General features: G+C 44.0%; 1 protein-coding gene across 1 annotated transcript; it reads left to right on the top strand.

Moving 5' to 3' along the window:
- Positions 1-572: 572 nt before the first annotated feature.
- LOC120926589 (complement C1q binding protein) lies at positions 573-11824 on the top strand. Its single transcript, XM_040336688.1, has 6 exons — positions 573-857; positions 2221-2371; positions 4426-4510; positions 5977-6072; positions 9055-9177; positions 10985-11824. The coding sequence occupies exons 1-6, from the start codon at positions 641-643 to the stop codon at positions 11129-11131; spliced, it is 819 nt and encodes a 272-aa protein (XP_040192622.1). The 5' UTR covers positions 573-640; the 3' UTR covers positions 11132-11824.
- The last annotated feature ends 12368 nt before the right edge of the window (positions 11825-24192 follow it).

Below are 24192 nucleotides of genomic sequence, written 5' to 3'. Positions count from 1 at the left end.
TATGAATCAGCCGCATAGATACGACAAGAGATACGACGGTGTATCAGGAGATATGCCGTCGTATCTGTTCTGTGAATCTGGCCCTAAGATCTTATGCTATAGATAATTGAAAAGAGAGATGAAAATATAAAACAAAAACGAAAAAAAATGTGTAGAACAAGATAATCTAGAACCCAGGCATCGCCCGGCTGTTTGTAAACCTGTAGAACAAGTGTGCAATTCACAACAACAACAGAAAGAATGAGAAAAAACAGGTTAGCATCCTCTAGAAAGAGTACAAAGATAACAGCCAGAGAAGAGACTATAAAGGAGTGGAGAAAGAATGGAAGGTGAAGTGTGAGAGAAAGAAACGAAAAAGGGGATAGAAGGTCCACGGGGTGCGCAAGAGGAAAATATGATATACTTTCTATCTATTTACTAATGGTCGCAGCGTGAGTATAAGCCATAATGACTGTTGATTGACAGTGAACTTCCATGCTGCACACATGAATGAAATGCTCCACCTCCTGACCTTCCGACACTCCCCTGTGGGCTAATTCCATTGGATGACAGTGTCCTTTCGTGACATCCGCTTATCCACTTCCGGGGTGAGAGGTGTCAAGGTGTCCTCTCGTCACACACGTGGGTCACGGCTGTAAGCATGCTGTCCTCCTTGTCTCGCTCCGTGTTCTCTGCCGCCGCCAGGGTGCTGGTCGCTCGGCCGCTGCCACTGCTGAGTAGTCGGGGCCCGGCTGTGTCCGTGTGCCGCTCTCTATGGTTACATGGCGGAGCAGGCAGTGTGCTCAGGCCGACCTTCCTGTACCCACATAGAGGTTTCCCGGCTGTATCGTGTGGATGTGGGGGATTACATACTGAGGGTGAGTGCGGCTCCTCCATAATGATTCCTTTCCTCCTCTTCCTAGGATCACACAGCTTCCCTTCACTTAGATGACAAGGTTATGTAGTACGATCACCTTCATGGATGACTGCATGGTGTCCTGGGATGGGCAGCATTTCTCCACATGATAGAGGTTATCACTACAGCTCATGGTACACTACCATAGTATGTATACTACACAATAGGACATACTGACATACTTTACACCCACAGCTCATCATTTCTATCTTCATAGAAGAAAATCCATTTTTATCATGAAACAAGAACAAGTGTTTGCCACCTAGGGGGTGAGTGCAGAAAGGCCTCCCTTGATTGTTGGTGGAGAAAGGGGGGATGCCCCCCTTGATTGTTGGAGGATTCCCCTCTCCTTCCTCGATTGTCAATGAGTGGTGGGAGATGTCCCCCTCAATTGCCGGTGGGAGAAGGGGTGGTGGGAAATGTCCTCTTTGATTGCCGCTGGGAGAAGCCCCCTTAATGTCTGTGGGAGAAGGGGGGATGCCCCCCTTGATGGGGGGGGTGGTCCCCCACTTGATCTACCGTTCCATTGAAGGTGAGTGGTGAATTGTTGCCTCCAGTGTAAAGGGGGCGGCTCTTGATTCATTCCCGTATTAGAGGGAAGTGGAGAAATACCCCCTTTATAGGTTAAAAAAAAGATACAAGTCCATCTGGTTCAACCAATAAAACTAAGCAAAGCACACAAATAGAACACCTCCATAATACCCAATCATATACCTACAGTTAATCGAGAGGAAAGCAAAAAAAATAAAAAATCCCCCAAAAAGTATGAACCGATTCACTACAGTTGGAGTGGGGGGATTCCTTCTAAAGGCATTTGGATATTCCCTGGATCAGATTCAACTACCCCTGGCATTATCAGTATCCAGTTATATTTTTTTGCATTTAGGAATGCATCCAGCGCATTGCATGGTCCGTTAGACAGTTGACATTGCTCTGGAAAACTTTAGAGATAGCTTGTTCTAAAGTGGGGAATTGCACATACGGTAAGTAGGTATAGAAGTGATAATGAAGGAGAGAGTGGTGATGTTGAGGTCAGAGATAATAAGCTGTCGGGGAGGCACAGAAGATGATCCCATCAAGAAGGTTACTTGTTAGTGTTTAGAGTGGTCGAGGCCCAGGCACGCTTTACAGAAAGTGTTTTAACAAAATCTTTTTGCACCAGGGCCACTCTTGGCTCAGGAACATGCTCCCTTATACAATTAACTTTGCACTTCTCCTATTTAAAAAAATTCTCTTGAAATGTTAAAGTGAAATATTTCTTGTGTAACTCATCTTTAAGTCCAATGTCGTTTTGTGTTGCTATATTACAACTTCCATTGTTTTAGGAGACAAAGCCTTTGCAGAATTTTTGAACGATGAACTCAAAGAAGAGAGAAAAATCCAGAAACACAAGAGCCTCCCCAAAATGTCTGGTGGGTGGGAAATTGAAGTCAATGGAACAGAAGCCAAGTTGACCCGCAAAGTTTCTGGAGAGAAGTATGTACCACAAACTGTAACTACCATAAACATAAAGGTGCCTGCCTTCTTATTAGTAAAATGCTACAAAGCGATAAACCCAAAAAGGAATCCTCATTTCACCCTCAATATAAAACTACAAACGGGTCCATAAATAAACTCGATGGAATAACCGTGGTAGTCCCACACCATGAAAGTGTCATCTTCTTATATCTGAAAGGTGATCTTGCAACTAAACACCAATTGCCACCGCCGCCCACCCCCCATAGCTCCAGTGACCTCTAAACAAATAAAGGTCAGTAAGTGCTTCAGGGGTATTTGATGGCCCATCGAAATCGATCAGTCTCACCATTGGATCTCCAGATAATTATCCTAGTCTGTCCCCCTCTCCAAATGATATCGCCACCATAAACCAAAGTAAATGCTTTAGTGTAGTGTTTTTTTTTTTTTTTTTTATCGCACCAGATTAAAAGTAAGTTAGTAACAAAAAGGTGATGCAATTGTGCTCTGTTTCGGCACAAATGTATACAGCCTTTAATTTTGGTAAATGCCGCGCTTCTCCCATTTGGGATGGGCATGCGTTCCACCACAAGGAGGGCTGGGCCAGGCGTTCCTTCACCCATGAGGCTTCAGACTGGTTTCGCAAATTGCATCTACTGTAAAGCCACCGTGGTTTTTGTGAAGCTAGATTTGCGTAACTGACCTTTGTTCATTTAGAGGTCACTGAAGCTATGGTGAGTGGGCACTTCTCACATTGACAATTGGTGTTTTGTTGGAAGATCACCTTTCAGATATGACACTTTCATGGTATGGGACTACCATTGTTGTTCTATGGACTTTATGTACCTTTTTTGTAGTTTTATGTTGAGGTTGGAATAGTGCCCATTCCTATTTGGGTTTCTTGAATTATTTTTATTAGCTGTAAGCAAAATGTTTCCTTTTTAATGCACAATTCTACTTTTGCTATAAAAACTTCCAATACCCCTTCCCTAGTTTCCCAAGCTCAGAATCTCCCATTCTGGTGCATATTTTTTTGCACTACAGATGTAAATGCTGTAGGAAGCCACAAGTTTCATGGAACGTTAGAGGAACTCCAGGAATTTGATTAGTGTAAAGCAGAACTTAAAGTGGACATAAAGGCAAAACCTAACTGTAAACCTGCTTCCACCTTGTTAAAGCGGATGTCTGCTGAAAACAAAAATATTAAGTCAGCTGCTACAAATACTGCAGCTGCCGACTTTTTTAATATCGGCACACTTGCCTGTCCTGGAGTCCATCACTGTCCGCAGCAGAGGATGTGCGATCGCTCGCAGCCCCCCCCCCCCCCCCCGCCATCCTCGGTGAGGGAACCAGGAGGCTGAGTTGTCAGCGGGGGCTTCAGTGTGTAGGAGAGGCAGCTGACAACTTAATTTTCAGGGATTTAATCTCGCTTCTTCACTTTGTCTATAGTTCTAGTGGTTAATGCATTATTATAATCTCTATGCCTACCCTTCTATTAGAGGCTGGCATAGCACACTGTTTAAGTCGTATTTTAAAACGAGCAGTGTAAATACTGAATATCGGCTGTCTGCTGGCCGGTCACATCACTCGCGGCCGCTTTCAAACTCTGGATGTCTTCTGCGGAAGGGGCTGTGATCTCCTTCTGACGTCATAGGGAGATCACATGACCGCTCGTCTTCTCCGCAGAAGCCACCCATCGAATCTGGAAAGCGGTCGTGAGTCGCGTGACCGACCTTAAGACGGCTGATGATCGTTTTTAAATACAACTTGCAGTGTGCTATACCAACCTCTAATAGAGAGGCTGGTAGTGACAAATTTAATATTAAAATAATAGCGGGGGGGGCCCGGGCTGGAGACACACAGAGGGTGAGGAAGGAGGGGGAGAGGCACTGCACAGGGACCAGGATCTACTTTGTTACCCCCAAAAAAACACGAATACATCTCAGCTGTTTCTTTAGAATGGGATCATCTCAATTTGAGCCTGCCTTCACTTATAAGTGCATATTTGAATGTACGTGCTCCTTTATGTATTTGTAGGTATCCCAAAGCTTTTTTTTTTTTTTGTAACCTTGTAGGATTACTGTGACATTTAATACAAACAACAGCATTCCACCATCCTTCGAGGAGGAGTCTCAAGAAGGTCAAAAGGTTGAAGAGGAAGTAAGTTTACTTTTTTCTTATTAATTTTTTTTTTTTTTATAATGCGAGTTTTGTATATTTTTATAATCCAAGGAAATATAACTGCAATATTTGTTTAACCACTTCCTGCCCCCGCCTATATCTTGACTGGGCATCATAAGACGCACCGATCTCGGTAAAGAGCCTGTGATGGAGGCTTTTTACCACATGATCAGCCGTGTCCATCACGATGTAAACAGGAAGAGCCATTGATTGGCTTTTCCTGACTCGTGTCTGACAGCAACGAGTAGAGGATAGCCGATTGGCTTCTCTCCTGACGGGGGGGGTCTCTGTGCTGATCATCAGTGCAGCTTCCCCTCGTATGCCTGCCCAGGAGCACCAGAGATGACCACCACACTGGACCACCAGGTATGCCACCCTAGACCACCAGGCAGCTGCCAATCAGTGCCCATCAGCAATGCCTGCCAGAGACACCCATATGTGCCCATCAGGTGACACTGAAAGGAGGTGATCAAATACCAACAAAAGAACTTTGTTTGTGGGAACAAAATGATAACAATTCTGTTTGGGTACAGCATGACAATTGTCATTTAAACAGCAACAGCGCTGAAAATTGGCTTGGGCAGGAAGGGGGTGTAAGTGCATGGTATTGAAGTGGTTGAAACTGCAGCTTGGTCAACAAATTTGCTTCTAAAGATGCAGTTTAGTCGCATACTTTTAATGAAGTATGTACCCCATTTGTCAGGCTGCCATATCAAGTAGAAAGCTTCTCTCCAGTGATGATCGATTGTCTTCCAGCTGCTAAACTTCAGACTCTGAGGGGGATAATGGCTCCAAGTTTTTTGTCCACTGCAGTGAAAAAGATGCAATAGGGACTGAGAAAAGCCCATACATTGGTTACATTGCATGTAACACAATCTGTGAATAGGGCAGAGTCTGAATGACTGGATTATGTCCCTCATTTCTCAAATAGGATAAGTTCACCCCAGATGTTCATCCATCTGCATCCTGTACGCCCAGTCCCCCCCCCCCCCCCCATTCTCCCTGTGATACCCACTGTCACAATTTGAAAATGGTTGTGCGATGCTCCACCCACATGGCCATGTTGTTCATTCATGGTCTCCTGTGAATGGATAGACTACAAGTACAACTACATTGTGCCTGACAGTTTGTAGTTCTCAGTAGTGAGCGCTCTGGTAGTTCATTGATTCGTATGATGTATGGGCAGACAGCTATGATGAGTCTGCAGAAAAAATAAATGCACATTTGTTTTTGTTTTATATAATTTTTTTCCAAAAGGTGAACTTGGCCTTTAACTTGGCGTTGGAGGTTCAGTAGTGGGAAAGGGATCTACCATCATTGTAGAGAAGATTTCTACAAGATCAAGCTGCCTGAAATGTTTTTTATTTTACTAAATTTCAGCTTTAAAAATAAATTCTGAGATAAAATAAAACTAACCACTTTTTTTTCTTCTCCTTCTCCTACAGCCTGAACTAGTTTCCACACCTAACTTTGTTGTAGAAGTTACAAAACTTGATAGCAGCCAGACATTGGTTCTTGACTGCCATTATCCTGAAGATGAGGTAATGTGCCAACTTCCCTCACAGAGTTTGCAAAGTCTGTCTATTGGTGTATTTATACAAAATTAGCATTCAGGATGATCTGATTTCTATAAAGCATTATTACTAAGCTATTGTAATTTTTAGCAATGAGAGTTGCAAATCACACAGGCATTAGTTTAGCCTTGTACAAAAAAGGGCTACATACTCTGTATTATTATTATTATTATACAGGATTTATATAGCGCCAACAGTTTACGCAGCACTTTACAATATAAAAGGGAGACAATACAATAAAATACAAGAGGATTAAGAGGGCCCTGCTCAGAAGAGCTTACAATCTATATAAGCTGTGGACTGGTTATTACAATTATTTTTCCTTCCTATATATGAAGACAGTAATTGTGCAAAAAAAAAGCTGAACTGTAGGCAGATAGGCATAATTCAACCCAGCTTTGGATGCATTAGGTGTATTTTGCATATAGCTTGTAGAAGTATGACTTTTTCTTTCTTTTTTCCTATCTTGATATAAGCCTCTTGTATTCTTTGTACAGCTGCACTGTAAGGCACCAGGGTTTAAGGACTGCTGCTTATCTGACAGTGAGAACTTCCTGACAGTAGGAGGGAGCAGAGTGATGACATCTGTGTACCTCTGCTTGTCCTGTCATAGGCTCTATTGCTTAACTGCAATGTAGTCTACAGAGAGGTCTCCGGGTGTACAGGACCTAGCTATGCTGTTTGAAACGGGTGTTTGGTTTGTAATACTGGTTGAATAGCATAATTTATTTAATTTTTTTTGTTCACTTGTTAGACAACTTTCATATTTGTAATTTAATGGTTTGTGTCCTGTTCGTTCACCATTTAAAAAAAAAAAAAAAGGAAAAATTAAGTATAAACGCCTATTCTTTCAATGTAATTTTAGGACGTCTTAAAGCCACAGTAAATCCTAAAATATAAAGCAAAATCCTTTATTAAACCTACTTAAAAATAATGCAAGGTAGGTACAAAAGCGTTTTTTGTACACACTGGTCTTTATCAAATCTTTGATTTGATTCACAATGAGTCTCATTAAATCACCCATCCCATTCATTTAACCACTCCTGTCACATGGACCAACCAATTGAACCATTTTAAAACATGCTAAATATTGTAACTGGTGGACAGGAGAAGGAACCAGTATATAAATTGACATTTTAGAAAATGCAACAAAATACTCATAAGAAGCAGCCAAGATAAAACAAAACACGGAAAGTTTATCTAAGATGTAAACAAAAGAATACAAACTGTAAAAAATATATATATTCTTGTGAAGGAAAAAGAACCCTTCTCAGGAGAAATTCAAAATGCACACAAGTACTTTTTCAAGGTAGTAGAAACCATTTTACGGATTTTCACTAATTAGAAATAAAGCGGTTCTAAAGGTGTGTGTGTGTTTTTTTTTTTTTGTTTTTTTTTTTCCTTAATTCAAGGACTGCATTAAAGTGATTGTAAACCTCAGACATGAAATATTAACAAAACTGTCAGTGTGAATTACTTCTGACAAGTTTTCCTGACAACAAAACAAGGCGACACGGGAGGGAGCTCCAGCTGATTGACAGCCTCAGCTCTGTTCCTTTGTCTCTTTCCTCTAGAGCTGCACGATTAATCGTTAATCAAAATTGCGATCTTTTTCCTTTTCCGATCTTCAAAATGGCATGTCACGATCTTTCTAACAAGTGCAGAGAGTTCTCACAGCTGGGGGTAAAAAATTGAGGCAGACTGCAAAGTTTAATCACAACACACAAATAAGTAGAAACTTCATTCTTTTATCAAAGGAAAGAACTCTTAAATGAAGTTAACCATTTAAAGACCAAACCTTTTCTGGTATTTGTTGCTTACAAGTAAAAATCATTTTCTGCTAGGAACACCCAAACATTACATTTTCCTTTTTTTTAGCAGAGACCCTAGAGAATAAAATGGTGGTTGTTGTATTTTATGTCGCACTGTATTTATGCATAAAAAATCCCTTTTTAGTGAATAAAAAAAAAAAAAAAACAGTAAAGTTAGCCCAATTTTTTATTTTTTTTTGTATAATGTGAAACATGTTACACCGTGAGAATAGTGATCTTTTTTCTAAGCAAAAAAATTGATTCTCATTTTAGCCCGAATTGTGCAGCTCTACTTTCCTCCAACCAGCTCTCAGAGCTTTCCTCACCGAGCTCTGTAAAGTGTAATTTCAGCTCTGTCCCCTTTTTTCTGACTGCAGATATGCTTTATCAATTCTGCACTTTTGAATGGATGTAGTGAAGAAAGGATAGTAAATAAACGCCTTATATAGGAGGATTTGTTGCCAGGTTTATAAGTTTTTCCACCTGATCTTCCTATTCTATATAGTTTGTAAGTCAAACCCCATACAGTTCATGGCTGCAGTTTTATTTCTAGCCTTCAGTGCCAAGTGGTTAGGACTTTCAGGCAGAGACTTTATTTTTGCCCTTGCTCATTGTGGAAATGACAGTCCTAATCTGTTAATATTCATAGGTTAATGTCAAACAGCAGGTCGCCCTCAAGTGGCTGTGGCAGAAAGGCTGCATGGAGGCAGTCTGTCCTGTCCCTGAAAGACCTTCCGTGTCATACCCTTGGCCCTACCCTGTGCATGTCACTACTGAGCTGCTCTGGCTAAGTGTGTTGTGTTTTTTTTTATCATTATTTGGAACCTAAATGACAAACCCATGCCAGGTTTCCTTTTTTTTTTTTTTTCTGTCACTCCGCACAAGTATTCACCCATTCTAACTTTCAGATCCAGCAACTGGTAGCACGTAAGACATGTTACCAAATACATGACATTCCTAGTGTTACAAGTAGCATAATGGCACATTTTTAAAAGACTTGCTGTTTGCAGTACAAAAGGATTCTTTACTCACTTTATTGAAATGTCATGGCACAAATATTGTAGGCTTTTTTCCTAATGTATTATACTGATGCCACCCTTATAAAATGTAACCTTTTGCTGTTCCTGCTGTATTTAAGGTTGGACATGGTGAAGAGGAAGAGAGTGACATTTTCACTATCCGAGAGGTTAGCTTCCAGCCCACCGAAGAGACAGACTGGAAAGAGAACAGCTATACTCTCGGCACAGATTCCCTTGATTGGGTTGGTATAAACATTTCTGCTTGATTGTAATCTTCCGCTAACATTTTTATTAACTCAAACGATTGCCTTAAGGGCCAGTTCACACCAGGAATTTGCTCATGTTCCTGTGCAATTTGAGAGCAGTTAGTTTTTCAGTCTATTCATTTGAATGGACTGAAATCCAAACCAAAGTAGTGCATACCTTGGTACCATGCAATCCAGTGCAGGCAAATGTACTACGTTTGCTATCTGTGTTTGGGGAGTTGTTACCGTTACACCTGCTGCAGTTTGCAGACACAACGCGCATCACGTTCCAATGTGAACCAGTGTCCTGCCGAGAAAGGTCCCCCGGTGCATAATATGGGGGGGGGGGGGGGGGTGCTGCGCAGTACGGAGCACAATGGAGCTGCTGAAGATGAACAGCTGTACACGGCGCCTGCGCAATGAGCACGACATTGTGCCGCACGCTCCAGATGCTCGTGCAAGGGGCGCTGTATTACTGTTATATCGTGTAAGGGGCGGATGGCATCTCTGTCCATCAATTTAAAATACAGCCTCTTCTGTATCCATCCGACCCTTGCACGCTTCTCAATAACACATCCACCTCATTGTGTTGGTTAATTGGGTCCTGCAAACCCACCCATCAAAATTGCAAAACCCGCCCTTCAGTTGTTTAAACACGCTCTGCCATCCGCCCCTTGCACGATATAACAGTAATACACCCGCCCTGTAGCAGAGTTGCACGAGCATCGAGAGCGTGCGGCACAATGTCGTGGTCATTGCGCAGGCGTCGCATGTACAGCTCATTCACAGCTGTTCATTTTCGGCGGCTCCGTTGTACTCCTTGCTGCGCAGTACATGGCGGACACTATCCACCGGGGGGACCTTTCTCGGCAGAACACCGGCACTAGATGTTCACCATCTTCCTCCCCCCTTTTTTTTTTTTTGCTTTCACATTGGTTAAGACAGATTACATAATTATACAGTATATTACATTTAAAAGATGGATTTCTAAAAAAAAAAAAAAATACCTCTAATCACTCAGTTCTTCCCTCCGCTCTGAGCAAAGTACCAAGAATATCGGTCACTGACTCTCTGCCCCTCCAGCACTCAGTGGAGCACCAAGCTGTGGGGGCAGTATTGACTGCCTCAGTCTCCCATTGGCCCACTGAGAGGCTGGTCCGGGCTTTTGGGTGGATCTCTACTATAAAGTCGGGATCAATCCAGTGCCTGGACTGGCTGAGTGACATCCGGCATCAGCGGACTTTAGCCGATGTTGGCTGAAAACGGGTCAGAATGAACTGCACACCTGTGATCCATAGAACTAAAGCCAGAAAAAGCTTTGGCCATTCCTTTTACGTTTTTTATTCAGAACAATATTTTAATTAAAAAAAATATGTCTGTATAAACTTTGCAAAGATTTTTAGTAGATTCATATATTTATGTCCTACTGAAATGGCCAGTTACACCAAGGCCTTTCCCTAACAGATATGAGAGGGGCTGCCTTCATTATGATCAGCTGGCACAATGTTAGTTTGGTTAAAATAAAAGCTCCAGTTTCTGCATCCCTCAGTGTCCTCACCAAAAATGGAACTCCTATTGTAAGGAAAGTACAATATTTGTCTTGTATCTCAGTTTAAACTTTTGCAGAAGGCAATTAACCAATAGTTTCAAGAGGAAAAAGGAGTTTGTTTTTAGTCCACTGAAATACTCTGAACATTGGGAGATTGCAAATGTCTTTTAAACTAGGCTGTAATACTGTCTTTATTTCATACACAGTCACATATCTAAATTGTAAGTACATAATTTTTATTTTATTTTTTTCCAGGCCCTTTATGACCATTTGATGGATTTTCTGGCAGACCGTGGCATTGATAACACCTTTGCTGATGAACTTGTGGAACTCAGCACTGCTTTAGAACATCAAGAATATATCCATTTCCTTGAGAATCTGAAAAAGTTTGTTAAATGCTAAAGATGTTAGGATTTGTTTTCTTATGGTGTTACATGTATGCCATTTTCACAGCGAAAGCGTATACGTTCGAGGACTAGGAGAAATTCACTTATGTGAAGATAGCGGTGCAGGGGTTGCCATGGCGACTTTATTTTTAAAGGCGCAAGCACTGTATCCTGATCTTGGTTTATCCTCCTAGTGCATTACTGATCTGATACAACCATGCATGCAGTGAAGTCTGAAATGTGTTAAAATCCTGCCATTTGCGATTGTTTCAGGTCAGTGACTGACTAGTTGGTAAAGCCTATTTCTAGTCCCACAGGTTTCCTATAAAATTGTCCACCCAGCTAAAATGTCATGTCTAATTAGTGTTTACCATTTCATTGGATTACTTGGCAGGACATTTCTTCTTCTGAATGTCATATTAGCTGTGGAAATTTTTTCTGTGGGTTTATGCCTTTTTGAAAAGATAATTAAGTAGTCTGTAGGGAAGTGGAAAACCATTTCACAAGTTTCATTTAACAGCTAAAAAAATGGTTAAGATTACTGATCATGCTGAAGAAGTGTCCTGTAGAAAATCCTACTAGTTTTTTTTTTTTTTTTTGTTTTTTTTTAATTTAACAGTATGTTCTGTGCACGTTTTTGAAGAGGAGTTTTCTTTATGCCGTTTTTTTTTTCCTTTTTGTACAAGTCCCATTAAAATGTAACATTCTATTTGATGGATTTCTTGATTATGTAACTAGTTTACAGTCTGCTTGTATAGACTTGGTCTAAAATTCAATATGCAAAAAAAAAAATATGCGAGGTGATTTTATAAACATCATTGAAGGAGACTTGGGCATAGGATCTTTCCTACATGTAATGCTCCACTTAACCAGTTCAACTATGGGGGGGGGGGGGGCGGGGTGTGGGTGTTACAGAGTGGAGTAGATTATCAGCACAGCCCCCCGAGGATGCCCACTGGACCACCAGGGATGCAAGAAAAGTATGCCACCTGCCCATCTGTGGCCACCCATTCAGTGCAGGAGAAAACGATTATTTACAATGTTTCATAACAAACAAAAAAATCAAAATTTTCGGTCATATTTTTTTTATTTATTTTTTTGCAGAAAACAAATATCCCAGAGGTGATCAAATACCACCAAAAGAAAGGTCTATTTGTGGGTACAAAATTATAAAAATTTAGTTTGGGTACAGTGTAGCATGACCGTGCAATTGTCATTCAAAGTGCAACAGCGCTGAAAGCTAAAAATGGTTCTGGGTGGGAAGGTGTATAAGTGCCCTGTATGGAAGGGGTTAAATACTTATTCTGCCAGATGATTTATAATAAAGTGATCTTAGGGCTTATGGGCAGGTTTACACTTGTGTGGAGAGCTGGGTTTCCATGCAGAAGAAAAACTGCTCTCTGCAAGGGCACATGCTACGTAGACTCATCCCGGAAGAGGACACAGCAGTAGTGGTTGGTACAATCACCAACTCACGACTCGACTACGCAAATTCCCTCTACTTAGGACTACCAAAATACCAGATTTCACGTCTACAAGTTGTCCAGAACACGGCAGCCAGACTGGTAACAGGTAAAAAGCCGTGGGAATCGGTCTCCCGGGTCTTGAGGTCCCTCCACTGGCTGCCCGTACAGGACCGGTGACACTCTGCCTCACCCACAAATGTATACAGGGGAACGCTCCCCAATACTTAAGTGAGAAAATAAAACCCTACGTCACCAAGCGCGTGCTCCGGTCAACCAACCAAAACCTTCTCCAAATTCCTAAATCCTGCTACAAATCGAAGGGAGAATGTAGATTTTCGGTCCAAGGACCACGGCTCTGGAATGCTTTACCCACGACCATCCGCTTGGAGGAAAACCATCGGGCCTTTAGGAAAAAACGAAAGACCCACCTCTTCTGAAAGACCGGTACGACGCTGGATGTAAAGCGCCTTGAGGCGATTAAGTTCGCATTTGTTGCGCTATACAAGTTACTCACTCACAGAATAAACTGGTGCTCAGTTCACACTTTAACACAGCTGCAGAGCTGTGAGGGAAAACTACCCATGCCACTCCCCTGCACATAAATCAGTTAAAGTGATACTAAAGCTTTAAAAAAAAAAATTATATAAACATGTCATACTTGCCTCCACTGTACAGCTTGTTTTGCACAGAGTGGCCTGATCCTCCTCCCCCGCATTAGATGACCCCCTAGGAGAAGTGCTCTCCCAAGGGCTTGCAGGCACGCTCCTGAGTCATCCTCGGCATCCATAGATGCCGAGTGTATGACTCTGTCACGGCGCCCGCATCATTGGATTTGATTGACAGCAGCGGGAGCTAATGGGATGAATTAAGGTGAAAAGAAAAAAGGTTTAACAACCACTTTAAACTCAAATTTGCTGTAACCGAATGCAGCAGAAGGTAAACAAAAAATAAATAAAATAGTTTCATAACGGATATTGGCTTGTACCATGACAGCTTCCTGAAACCGTGCATAAAAAGGAATAAAAGCAGGTGAATGCATGAGTTTTAGTATCTGATTAGGGTGCCGAAGGCGTTGAAACAGGTTTAATGTTTTACACCAAATATGGGTGTAACATGTTCCAAAGGGTGGACTTGGCCTTCACCTTAAACAAAAAGCATTCAACTCTATGCACAACAGATCATTGAAAATCCGTAAAGTGTGAACAATTGTTATCTGTGTTCTTGCTTTGATCACTGCAGCTCAACAAATATGGTGTGGATTAGCCCAAGTGAGGGAAAAATTAGCTGCACACCAACATCCGTCCAACAGGTTTATTATTGAAAGACTGCCACAAAAACATGGTCACCCTCTTGGTCTGTTGTTTTAGTCCTGGTGGCAGTCTTAATAAACCTGTTGGTGTGCAGCTAATTTTTTCTCACTTGGTCTACATGTTTACAGTTGCGCGCTGGAGCTAGCACCCTGCCTTTCCTTATTGGTGTGGATTATTATGCTCACTGAGAGCAGCAATCTGTCTCCTTTCTCCTGGTGTGGCGTAGCCCTGATATCTTAAAAGGAAAATTTCAGGTATTTTTATTTAGGGTCAGCTTGGACCAAAGTAACTATGCATAAACCATACCTGTGGGATCTCTAGTTTAGAAGCTGGAAATCATGCTAGTTGAGTGATCTCCACTTGCTTCCAGGTCCCCAATTACCTGCCCTGCTGCATTGTAAATGCAGAAAGTCAGTTATTTGGCACAGGCACCATTCAGAGAATACTTTCCATTTTTAGCAAATAACTTGCTCATTTGGGGGGGGGGGGGGGTGAGTGACATCACTGCTTAAGTAGCAGAGACCTAAAATATTTCTGTTTATCACGTGCCTCTGGCTGAGAACCAACATTCACTCCCAAAATGAGATTATGGGGGTACAAAATGCAGTGCTGTTTTAGCAGAACAGACGGCTATTTGGCTCAAGTGTATACATTTTAAAAATGTAAAATCATTCATGTCCATATTTTAATTTAATTACTTCCAGTCTACTCCTAAAGTTGTTTCCCTATGAATTGGCATTGCTGTGTCACATATTTCACAGGGCCTGCCTTCTGAATTGTACAAGAATTGCTGCTTGTGGGCAGCAAGGTACCATAGGATTTGTAGTCTTTAGAAATTGAACATAAACAGCAAAAGTGAAGCATGCAGGCTATCCAAGCAGTTGAGGAAATAGATTGATAAGCTGATTAACAATGATCAGCTAAAGAACTAGTGTGTGTCTTTTCTGCAGTTAAAGAGAGCTATAATTATAAAGTGATGCTTAACAATATCCTTGTTACACACACTACTTAATGCTCTTGTAATACATTTTTCATAAAAAGGTTTCCTCCTGTGTTTTACCTTCTTGTAATGGCCTCTGACCTACCAAACCCTCTCTCTTGCCCCAAGTCCATTTGGAGCAAGCAGTGCCCACTACCCATGCATTAGTCCATTTCAGGAGCACATGAGAGGGTGGGCTATGTTCCTACATGCAGCACAAACCTAGCCACCTTCTAACAGGAGGTTGGATCACAGCAGCAAAAAGGAATTTAAATGAGGCCAATAGCAATAAGCCAGAGTTTAGTGTCCCTTTAAAGCTTTACCATGATTCCTGTATGTGCCTGCAGCAAAAAAAATAATGTTAAGTTTGGTCTATTTTAATAAACATGAAGCTTTATTTTAATCTTCCAAACATGCTACTAGTTTATACATTAGTAGTCATGCAACTTTTTTTTTATTAGATGTGTCTGCAGCTCTCACAATATGCTTATTAACCACTTAAGCCTCGGACCAATATGCTGCTAAATGCCCAAAGGCGTTTTTGCGATTTGGCGCTACGTCACTTTAACAGACAATTGCGCGGTCGTGCAACGTGGCTCCCAAACAAAATTTGCGTCCTTTTCTTCCCACAAATAGAACTTTCTTTTGATGGTATTTGATTGCCGCTGCGATTTTTATTTTTTGCGCTATAAACAAAAATAGATTGCTTAGTGACACTGGCAATAGGGGGTGAAAGGGTTAACTAGGGCAGTGATCAAGGGGTTAAACCTTTATTTGTGGGGGGGGGTATGGGGCTATATACATGCGGGGGGCGTTAAGCGGTTAATCAACCTTATTGCAGTGTTCTATGGGATGCTTTACTGCACCCTTCTAATCAAGTAGGTCAACAGCTGTAGTTTGTTTTTCTTACACACCTATATAAAATATTTGCACCAAATTATCTCCTACTTATCTTGAGTTCAAGCACACCCAATTGATGCAAGTTTTGATACCCATCTCAGCACTGTGGTTAAGCCACAAGTGTTAATATTTTAGATTTCACTATATTAGAGCAATGGAAAATATAGGGCAGTATTGCATACATTTGCACCAAAACACTTTTTGAACATAAGAGAAAAGGGGTTAGCGTTGTACTTTACTTTCACATCAAATGAGATTAAAAGCTTCCCTCTATATATAGATTTCTCCAATTAGCAAATAAGCCTTTTGCACAGTTCTACATACAAACTATCAGCACCACAAACCAAATGCAGCACATGCTGGTCCCTGTCCGGGGGTGCACACTGGTTCCAGACACAACGATAAAAGTAACCTCCGTCCCATACCAGCTACTCTCAGAAAGTCAGTAAAAGTATGGGTGGAATAAAAAGGATAGCCAGAGAACAGCACAGGGTCCAGGTGGAGAACATACAAACTGACAGTTCAGTAGAAGGCATTCTTTAAGTACTTTTGGTGGTACATTTCCTGTTCGAGGAGGTGCCTATAAGCTCATGGGCTGACCTGGAAGATGATTTTTTTTTTTGGGGGGGGGGGGGGGTCCACATTCAATAGTTAAACTTCTAAATGTGTGAATTCTATTACTGTACCTGTTGCAGAACTTTCCTCACTGCTTAGGCCAGGGGTGCACAACCACTGGCCTGCCACCACCTGCTCTGGGATAGTGGGTCAGCAAGCTCAGATCACATGTTCCCGACCATCAGCGTTAAGAACTAAGCCGGCACTAGAGCTGATGCTTCTTGTATAGCACCGGCTCCCATCACAAGCCAAGTGATACCAAATGTGACAGGAGCGATACAGGAAGCATCAGCTCCGCTCTCTACTGCAGCTTCATGCTTCCTCTAGCGCCAGCTCCTGGTCACACTGATGCTCAGGGCTGGTGGGTCAGAAAACCCACCAGCAGTAGCAGCCAGTGATACCTGCAGGAAGACGTGATTGAGGTGAAGGTAAATCCCAGTGCAGTGTGAAAGTAGCCTTAGGCCTCTTTCACACAATCAGGTTCACCTCTAAAGATTGGCAGATGTAAACAGACTTGTGTCCTTTTACACCCACCTAATCTCCAATCTGGTCCACTTAAAAAACAGGAGATCCAATCTGCCCAGACAGAAGGGATGGAGGGCCCATACAGCAGGCTGTGTCTGGAATGGATCCAGTGAATGCCTAAAATCCACGGCTTTCAAAGTGGGACTTCCCAAACACCCCTGACCCTTCAATGCAATCATGTGCTTTATTCCACTGGCAGGTACATGGTAGGAAAAGAACATGAGACAATGTGTGTGCGCGCGCCTAGGTGTAATGGGCCCATAGCAGTATGATTTGGTTTAGTGCAACAGTGCCAACTGTTCTGGCAAAGGCACAAAGGAGGATATATACATGCTTTGCATAGTTAGGGTGAATACATTAAGTGATCCTTTGTTTCTAATGCATTAGGGCAGCTGCTCAGAATGGGATCCAGAAGCAAAGGAGGTCAGCTGCTCTTCATATGCACGCAGGGATATGCAATTAGCGGACCTCCAGATATTGCCAAACTACAAGTCCCATGAGGCATAGCGAGACTCTGACAGCATCAAGCATGACACCCAGAGGCATGATTGGACTTGTAGTTTGGCAACAGCTGGAGGTCCGCTAATTGCATATCCCAGGTTTAGAGAATGATTTGCTTTTTCTGAATGCAAGCAAAGCATTCTATGCTGGAACAAGGAGGCAAGGCAGTGACATCACAACCCCCATCCAATCAGCATGGAACGCAAAAGCAAGTGGAGATCACTTGAGTAAAGTGTGTCAAGGGTGGATGCGATTTAAAGGGGAGTTCCAGCCATTTGTATGTTTATTAAAAGTCAGCAGCAACAAAAAGTGTAGCTGGTGGCTTTTAATAAACAGACACTTACCTGCTCCAGCGCTCCGCCGGCCGGGGCTCCTCTCCTCTCCCCCCCTCCCCGGCCGGCGTCTTCATTCTCAGTGTGGGCACCCGGCCGTGACAGCTTTCGGCTTCACGGCCGGGCACCCACTGCGCATGCGCGAGCGGCGCGGCCTGGCGCTGCGCCGTGTAATTGGCCAGGAGATCGCCTAGGACCTGTGACGTGTCCTAGGCGATTGCCTACAGCAGCCCCTTCCTGTAGGCGATTAAGCTTAGTCGTCTACAGGAAGTGGGACAGGAAGTCCCACTCTTCCTGAAGCCCCCACTCCCCCCCCAAAAAAAAAATTGACATGCCAAATGTGGCATGTAAGGGGGAGAGGAGTGGGTTAAGAGGAAGTTCCAAATTTGGGTGGAACTCCTCTTTAAATCCATAGTAAAATAGCTTGATTTAAATCATAATTTTTAAAAATCTATCCCGCAGGGGCTCCTCTGACCCCGCTGTTGACTCAACAGTCCCATTCACTTTAATGGGACAGCTGGTGATGCAGCAATGACACAAGGGAAGTGACATGGCAGCAGGTGAGTCAATACCTGCTGACATGCACTGCCATGATGGATCTGAAATGACAGGTGCTCTTTAAATGTAAGGACCAAGTTTATCAGCAATAATCTTTACTATTTGCAAACAAAATTGAGGTTCCATATTTAGAATAAGCCGTCAGGTTCGTAAAACAGCGATATCAGAACCGATTCAGTGATATAGATTAGAGGTCGACCGATATGGGTTTTTCTCTGGCCGATGCCGATATTTAGAATTTGGGGCGGCCGATGGCCGATATATGATGCCGATTTTTGCGGCCGATATTTTAGGCCGATTTTTTATTTTTTGGCAGGTGGCGCTAATTGGCACTGGCAGATTGCACTGGATGGAACCAATTGGCAAAAGCAGATGGCACTGAATGGCACTGGCAGGTGGCACTAATTGGCATGTGGCACTGGATGGTACTGGCAGGTGGCACTAATTGGCAATAGTTAGCACTGGCAGATGGCACTGGCAGGTGGCACTAATTGGCAGGTGGCACTGGATGGCCTTGGCAGGTGGCACTGGATGCCACTGGCAATGCCAGGTGGCACTGGATGGCATTAGCAGGTGGCACTGGATGGTATTGGCAGGTGGCACTGGATGGCACTAATTGGCATGTGGCACTGGATGGTACTGGCAGGTGGCACTAATTGGCAATAGTTAGCACTGGCAGATGGCACTAATTGGCAGGTGGCACTGGCAATGCCAGGTGGCACTGGATGGCATTGGCAGGTGGCACTGGATGGTTTCACAGCACATAATGTAGCGGATAATGTGTGAAACTCTCTATACAGTTTCACAACTGCTGCAGAGAGAAAGAGGAGCTCAGATTCATTGCGATGTTGAAGGTGGGCGGGACCCGGGTTGGGCGGGGCTCAGCTGTCCACCAGCCAATGGGATGAGATCATTGGCTGGATAGCTGCTGAGTCCCGCCCACCTTCAACATCGCAACGAATCTGAGCTCCTCTTTCTCTCTGCAGCAGTTGTGAAACTGTATGAAGAGAGAGTTTCACACATTCAGCTACATTATGTGCTGAGTGAGTGAGTGAGTGAGTGAGTGAGTGAGAGAGAGAGTGAGAGAGAGAGAAGCTCAGATTCATCGTGATGTTGGAGGTGGGCGGGACCCGGGGTGGGCGGGACCCAGCAGCTATCCAGCCAATGATCTCATACCATTGGCTGGTGTTGGACAGCTGAGTCCCGCCCACCCCGGGTCCCGCCCACCCCGACAGCTCCATTCTCCTTCACACACACGGCACTGCTCTGCAGACAGTGTGGAGAAGGGAGGGGGAACCCCATGTTCCTCCTTCCTTCTCCACACTCTGCTGATGCAGATCTGCTAAATATCGGCCACATTTGGATAATAATCGGCCGATGCCGATTTCTCCAAAATGACTGAATATCAGCACGATATATCGGCCGGCCGATATATCGGTCGACCTCTAATATAGATGCCAGTATACATAGATTTGCAAAACAATGGGATAAAAAACGGGGTTACTTACCGGTAACATCCCTTTTCCTGGAGTCTTTCAGGACAGGTACTGTAGAGAGACACAGGCTCCTCCCCTCACAGGAAACACCGCCTTCCAATTAAGAATTTAAGCCTCATCCTCCCTCAGCTCCTCAGTTTTTTCCAGAGTACCTCCGGCCAGCTGGGGAGACACAAGAACACGTCATAAAAGTATAAAATTACATCTTACCTGACGGCCTCGTCTGATGAGTTTCCATAATATCCCCTACAACAAAGAGGGTGGGTACCAGTGCTGTCCTGAAAGACTCCAGGAAAAGGGATGTTACCGGTAAGTAACCCCGTTTTTCCCTGTTCGTCTTTCAGGACAGGTACTGTAGAGAGGATAAGCGAGCACCTTACCCTAGGGTGGGACAACTGCTTGCAGTACTTTGCGTCCAAAAGCCTGGTCTTTGGTTGAAAGTAGGTCCAGTCTGTAATGTTTTACAAACGTTGAGAAACTAGACCATGTTGCAGCCTTGCAGATCTGCTCCGGGGAAGCACCAGCACACTCTGCTTGGGAAGTTGCTACTGCCCTGGTGGAATGAGCCTTGATACCCTGTGGAGGCTCTACTCCCCTAGAAGAATAGGCTAGAACGATGGCTGCCCTTAACCACCTGGCTATCGTGCGTCTAGAAGCCCTAGACCCTTTCTTGGACCCAGAAAACAAAACAAATAGTGAATCAGCTTTCCTGAACTGACTTGTGTAATCCAAGTATTGTAGGACACACCTCCTAACGTCTAGGTTGTGAAACTTGTGTTCCTGTTCCCTCACAGGATTTGAACAAAAAGAAGGCAATGTTATTTCTTGACTTCTGTGAAACTTAGAAGCTACCTTTGGTAGAAAAGCCGGATCTGTCTTAAAAATGATGCGATCCGGAAAAACTTGAAAAAAGGGGACCCTAATAGATAGGGCCTCGAGTTCGCTCACTCTCCTGGCAGTAGTGATCGCTACTAAAAATACTGTTTTGAGAGTGATCACTTTTAAACTACATTTGTCTAAAGGCTCAAATGGTTCTACTGTAAAGGCTTGAAGAACCAATGAGAGATCCCAAACTGGGAAGTTGGAGGTTTTAACAGGTCTCCGTCTACTCAAAGCCTTAAAAAATCTAGAGACCCAAGGGTCAAATGCTAGTTGTTTTTCAAAAAATACACTTAGAGCTGACACCTGACCCTTCAGCGTGCTAGTTGCCAACCCTTTATCAGCTCCAGCTTGAAGAAATTCTAAAACAGCCACAGAGCTGTTGACACTGAATGAGCTTTCTGCACACCAGATGTTAAACCGTTTCCACACTTTTTGGTAAATGGCTTGCGTCTCCTTCTTTCTACAGCTTAGGAGTGTTTCAACCAAGCGTTCTGAAAACCCTTTGCCCCTCAGCAGCTCTTCCTCAGAAGCCAGGCTGCCAGGTTCCATCTCTCTACCTGCGGGCAGCAGATTGGACCCTGCAAAAGGAGATCCTCCCGAATTGGTAGAATCCAAGGAGATTCTATCGATAGATTTTTTAGGATAGAGAACCATGGTCTCCTGGGCCAATGAGGTGCGATGAGAATGAGTGTTGTGTTCTCCCCCTGCAGTTTCCTCAGGACTGCTGGTATTAGAACCGGAGGGGGGAAAGCATAACACCTGGAGAACTTCCAGGTTTGGGCCAGAGCGTCCACCGCCAGAGCTCCATCCCATCTGTTTAGGGAAAAAAAGAGCCGAGTTTTGGCATTTTCTCTTGAGGCGAATAAATCCACCTCCGGAAGACCCCATCTTTGAGTGATCGCTCTGAAAACTTCCTGATTCAGAACCCAATCGCCCTCCCTCAGTTTCTTCCTGCTGAGGAAGTCTGCGACTTGATTTAATTCTCCCTTCAGATGTATGGCTGAGAGGGACAAGACATTGGCCTCCGCCCATATGAGAATAGATTTTGTCAGATCCCATAAGGACTTGCTCCTGGTGCCCCCCTGCTTGTTGACATAAGCTACTGCCGAGGAGTTGTCTGTCCTGATTCGAACATGCTGTCCCTGCAGCTCCTTCTGAAAGGCTTTGAGGGCTAACTCTATCGCTTTTAGTTCTCTCCAATTCGAAGATTTTTGCGAGTCCTCTTTTGCCCAGCGACCCTGTGTCAGAAGGGAGTCCAGGTGTGCTCCCCAACCGGAGCCACTGGCATCTGTTGTCACTGTTCTGGAGATCGGGGAGATCCAATCCAGGCCCTGTAAAAGGTTCGCCCCCTTCCTCCACCACCAAAGGGACCTCTTGATGTGAACCGGTATGGATATCAGGGAATCCAAGGATTCCTGTTTGTGGTCCCAAATGTTCAGTATGAACAGTTGTAGAGGTCGGAAATGCAGACCCGCCCACTGCACTGCAGGAAGACAAGAGGTTAATAACCCCAGAGCTGACATGACTTTCCTTATCGGAAGCTGGCCACTGCTCTGAAGAAGAGATATTACGTTGTCCACCTTCTGAACTTTTTCTATTGGGAGAAAAGTCATCTGTCTGGTTGAGTCCAGTACATATCCCAGAAAAGTGACTCTTTGGGAGGGTGTCAGGCTGGATTTTTCCAGATTGAGTAACCAACCTAGGTTTTCCAGAATCCCCTTTGCAACCTGGAGGTCCTGGGACAACCGTGTCGGGGAGTCTGCAAAAAATAGCAGATCGTCCAGATAAGCTACCACCAGGATGCCCTTGAGACGTAGAAAGGCTAGTACCTCCACCATCACTTTGGTGAATATGCGGGGGGAAGAGGAGAGCCCGAAGGGGAGTGCTTTGAATTGCAGGTGAAACATCCCCTCTCTGGACCTCACGGCCAGTCTGAGAAATCTCTGATGGCATTCCGCTATTGGGATGTGTAGGTAGGCATCCTTTAAATCTATGGATGCCATGAAGCAGTTCGGAAGGAGGAGTGTCCTCACGGAATAGATGGAATCCATCCGAAACCGTTTGTACGTGACCGAGGTGTTTAGAGGTTTTAAATTCAGTATAAGCCTGAATTTCCCTGAAGGCTTGCGGACCACAAATATGTGGGAGTAGAAGCCCTTTCCTATCTCCTCCGATGGAACCCGAACTACCACCTCCTGATTCTCCAACTCCTGAAGAGAGGAGATCAGAGCCACAGATTTCTCTTTGCATTGGGGCAAATTGGTGACTAAGAGTCTGGATGGGGGGGGACTTGAGAACTCTAGTCTGTACCCTCTCCTTATGATCCCCAGCACAAATTGGTTGCTGGTGATCGTCTCCCATTGTGGGAGAAAGGCCCCCAACCTTCCTCCCACCTTGACTCCGTCATTGAGGTTTTTGGGGCTGTTCAGGAGCACGAAAAAGTGCCCCGGCACGGCCTTTCCCTTTTGGTCCCCAAAACTTTTTCTTTCCCTCAGGTTTGGGGACTTCCACCTTCTTTTGGTTCCAGAATTTTTTCTTTGTCTGTCCCCCAAATTTTTTCTTTAAGGGGAAAGCCTTCTTCTTGTCAGCTGTACGATCTAAGACAGCCTCCAAGCCTGGCCCAAATAATAAGTCTCCTGTAAGGGGGATCCCGCACAATTTAACCTTTGAGGCGCTATCCCCCTGCCATGTCTTGAGCCAGAGAGCTCTTCTTGCAGAATTAGATAGAGCTGCAGATCTGGCAGACATGCGGATTGACTCTGCTGAGGCGTCCGCTACATATCGTACGCCACTCAGTAAAGTTGGAAAAGAGGAAAGTATAGTCTCTTTTGGCGTTCCGGCCTCAATATGTGCCTTAATTTGTAAGAGCCAATGCTCTAAATTACGGGCCACCACTGTTGCTGCCATAGCTGGCTTAAGGTTCCCCTGGGAAGCATCCCAGGACTTTTTTAATAGCGAATCCATCCGCCTGTCCATGGGGTCTGAAAGGACCCCCATGTCCTCAAACGCCAAGTCCGTATGTCGGGATACCTGCGAAAAGGCGGCATCTAGTTTGGGGGATTTGTTCCACACTGAAGCCTCCTCTTCAGAAAAAGGAAACCTCCTCTTCAAAGAGTTTGAGAAGAAAGGTTTCCTCTCTGGATCCTGCCATTCTTTTTTGATGGCATTGACCAGTACTTCATGGACTGGAAAAACCCTTTTCTTTTGTTCTCCTAAACCACTGTACATCTGGTCATGGAGTGACAGTGTCTTTTTCTCCTCAACTATCCCTAAAGTAGCGTGGATAGTTTCCAATAACTCTTCCACCTCTTCAAGGGAAAGCTTGTAGCGAGAGACCTTTGAGGACCCTGCCTCTGTCTTCTCACTATCTGACTCCTCTTGGGAGCTAGAAGCGGCACTGTCTTGCTCCTCCTCAGCATCCTCTCTGATATCCGCAGGTTTCTCTCTACTCCCAGAGGGAAGAACCTCAGGATTCGGTGGAATTACCTGTTGCGCTACAGAAGGGCTGCTTTG

Source organism: Rana temporaria, chromosome 2 (genome assembly GCF_905171775.1).
Source record: "Rana temporaria chromosome 2, aRanTem1.1, whole genome shotgun sequence".
In the NCBI taxonomy this organism is placed as follows: domain Eukaryota; kingdom Metazoa; phylum Chordata; class Amphibia; order Anura; family Ranidae; genus Rana; species Rana temporaria.
This window is presented reverse-complemented; position numbering and strand designations above follow the sequence as displayed.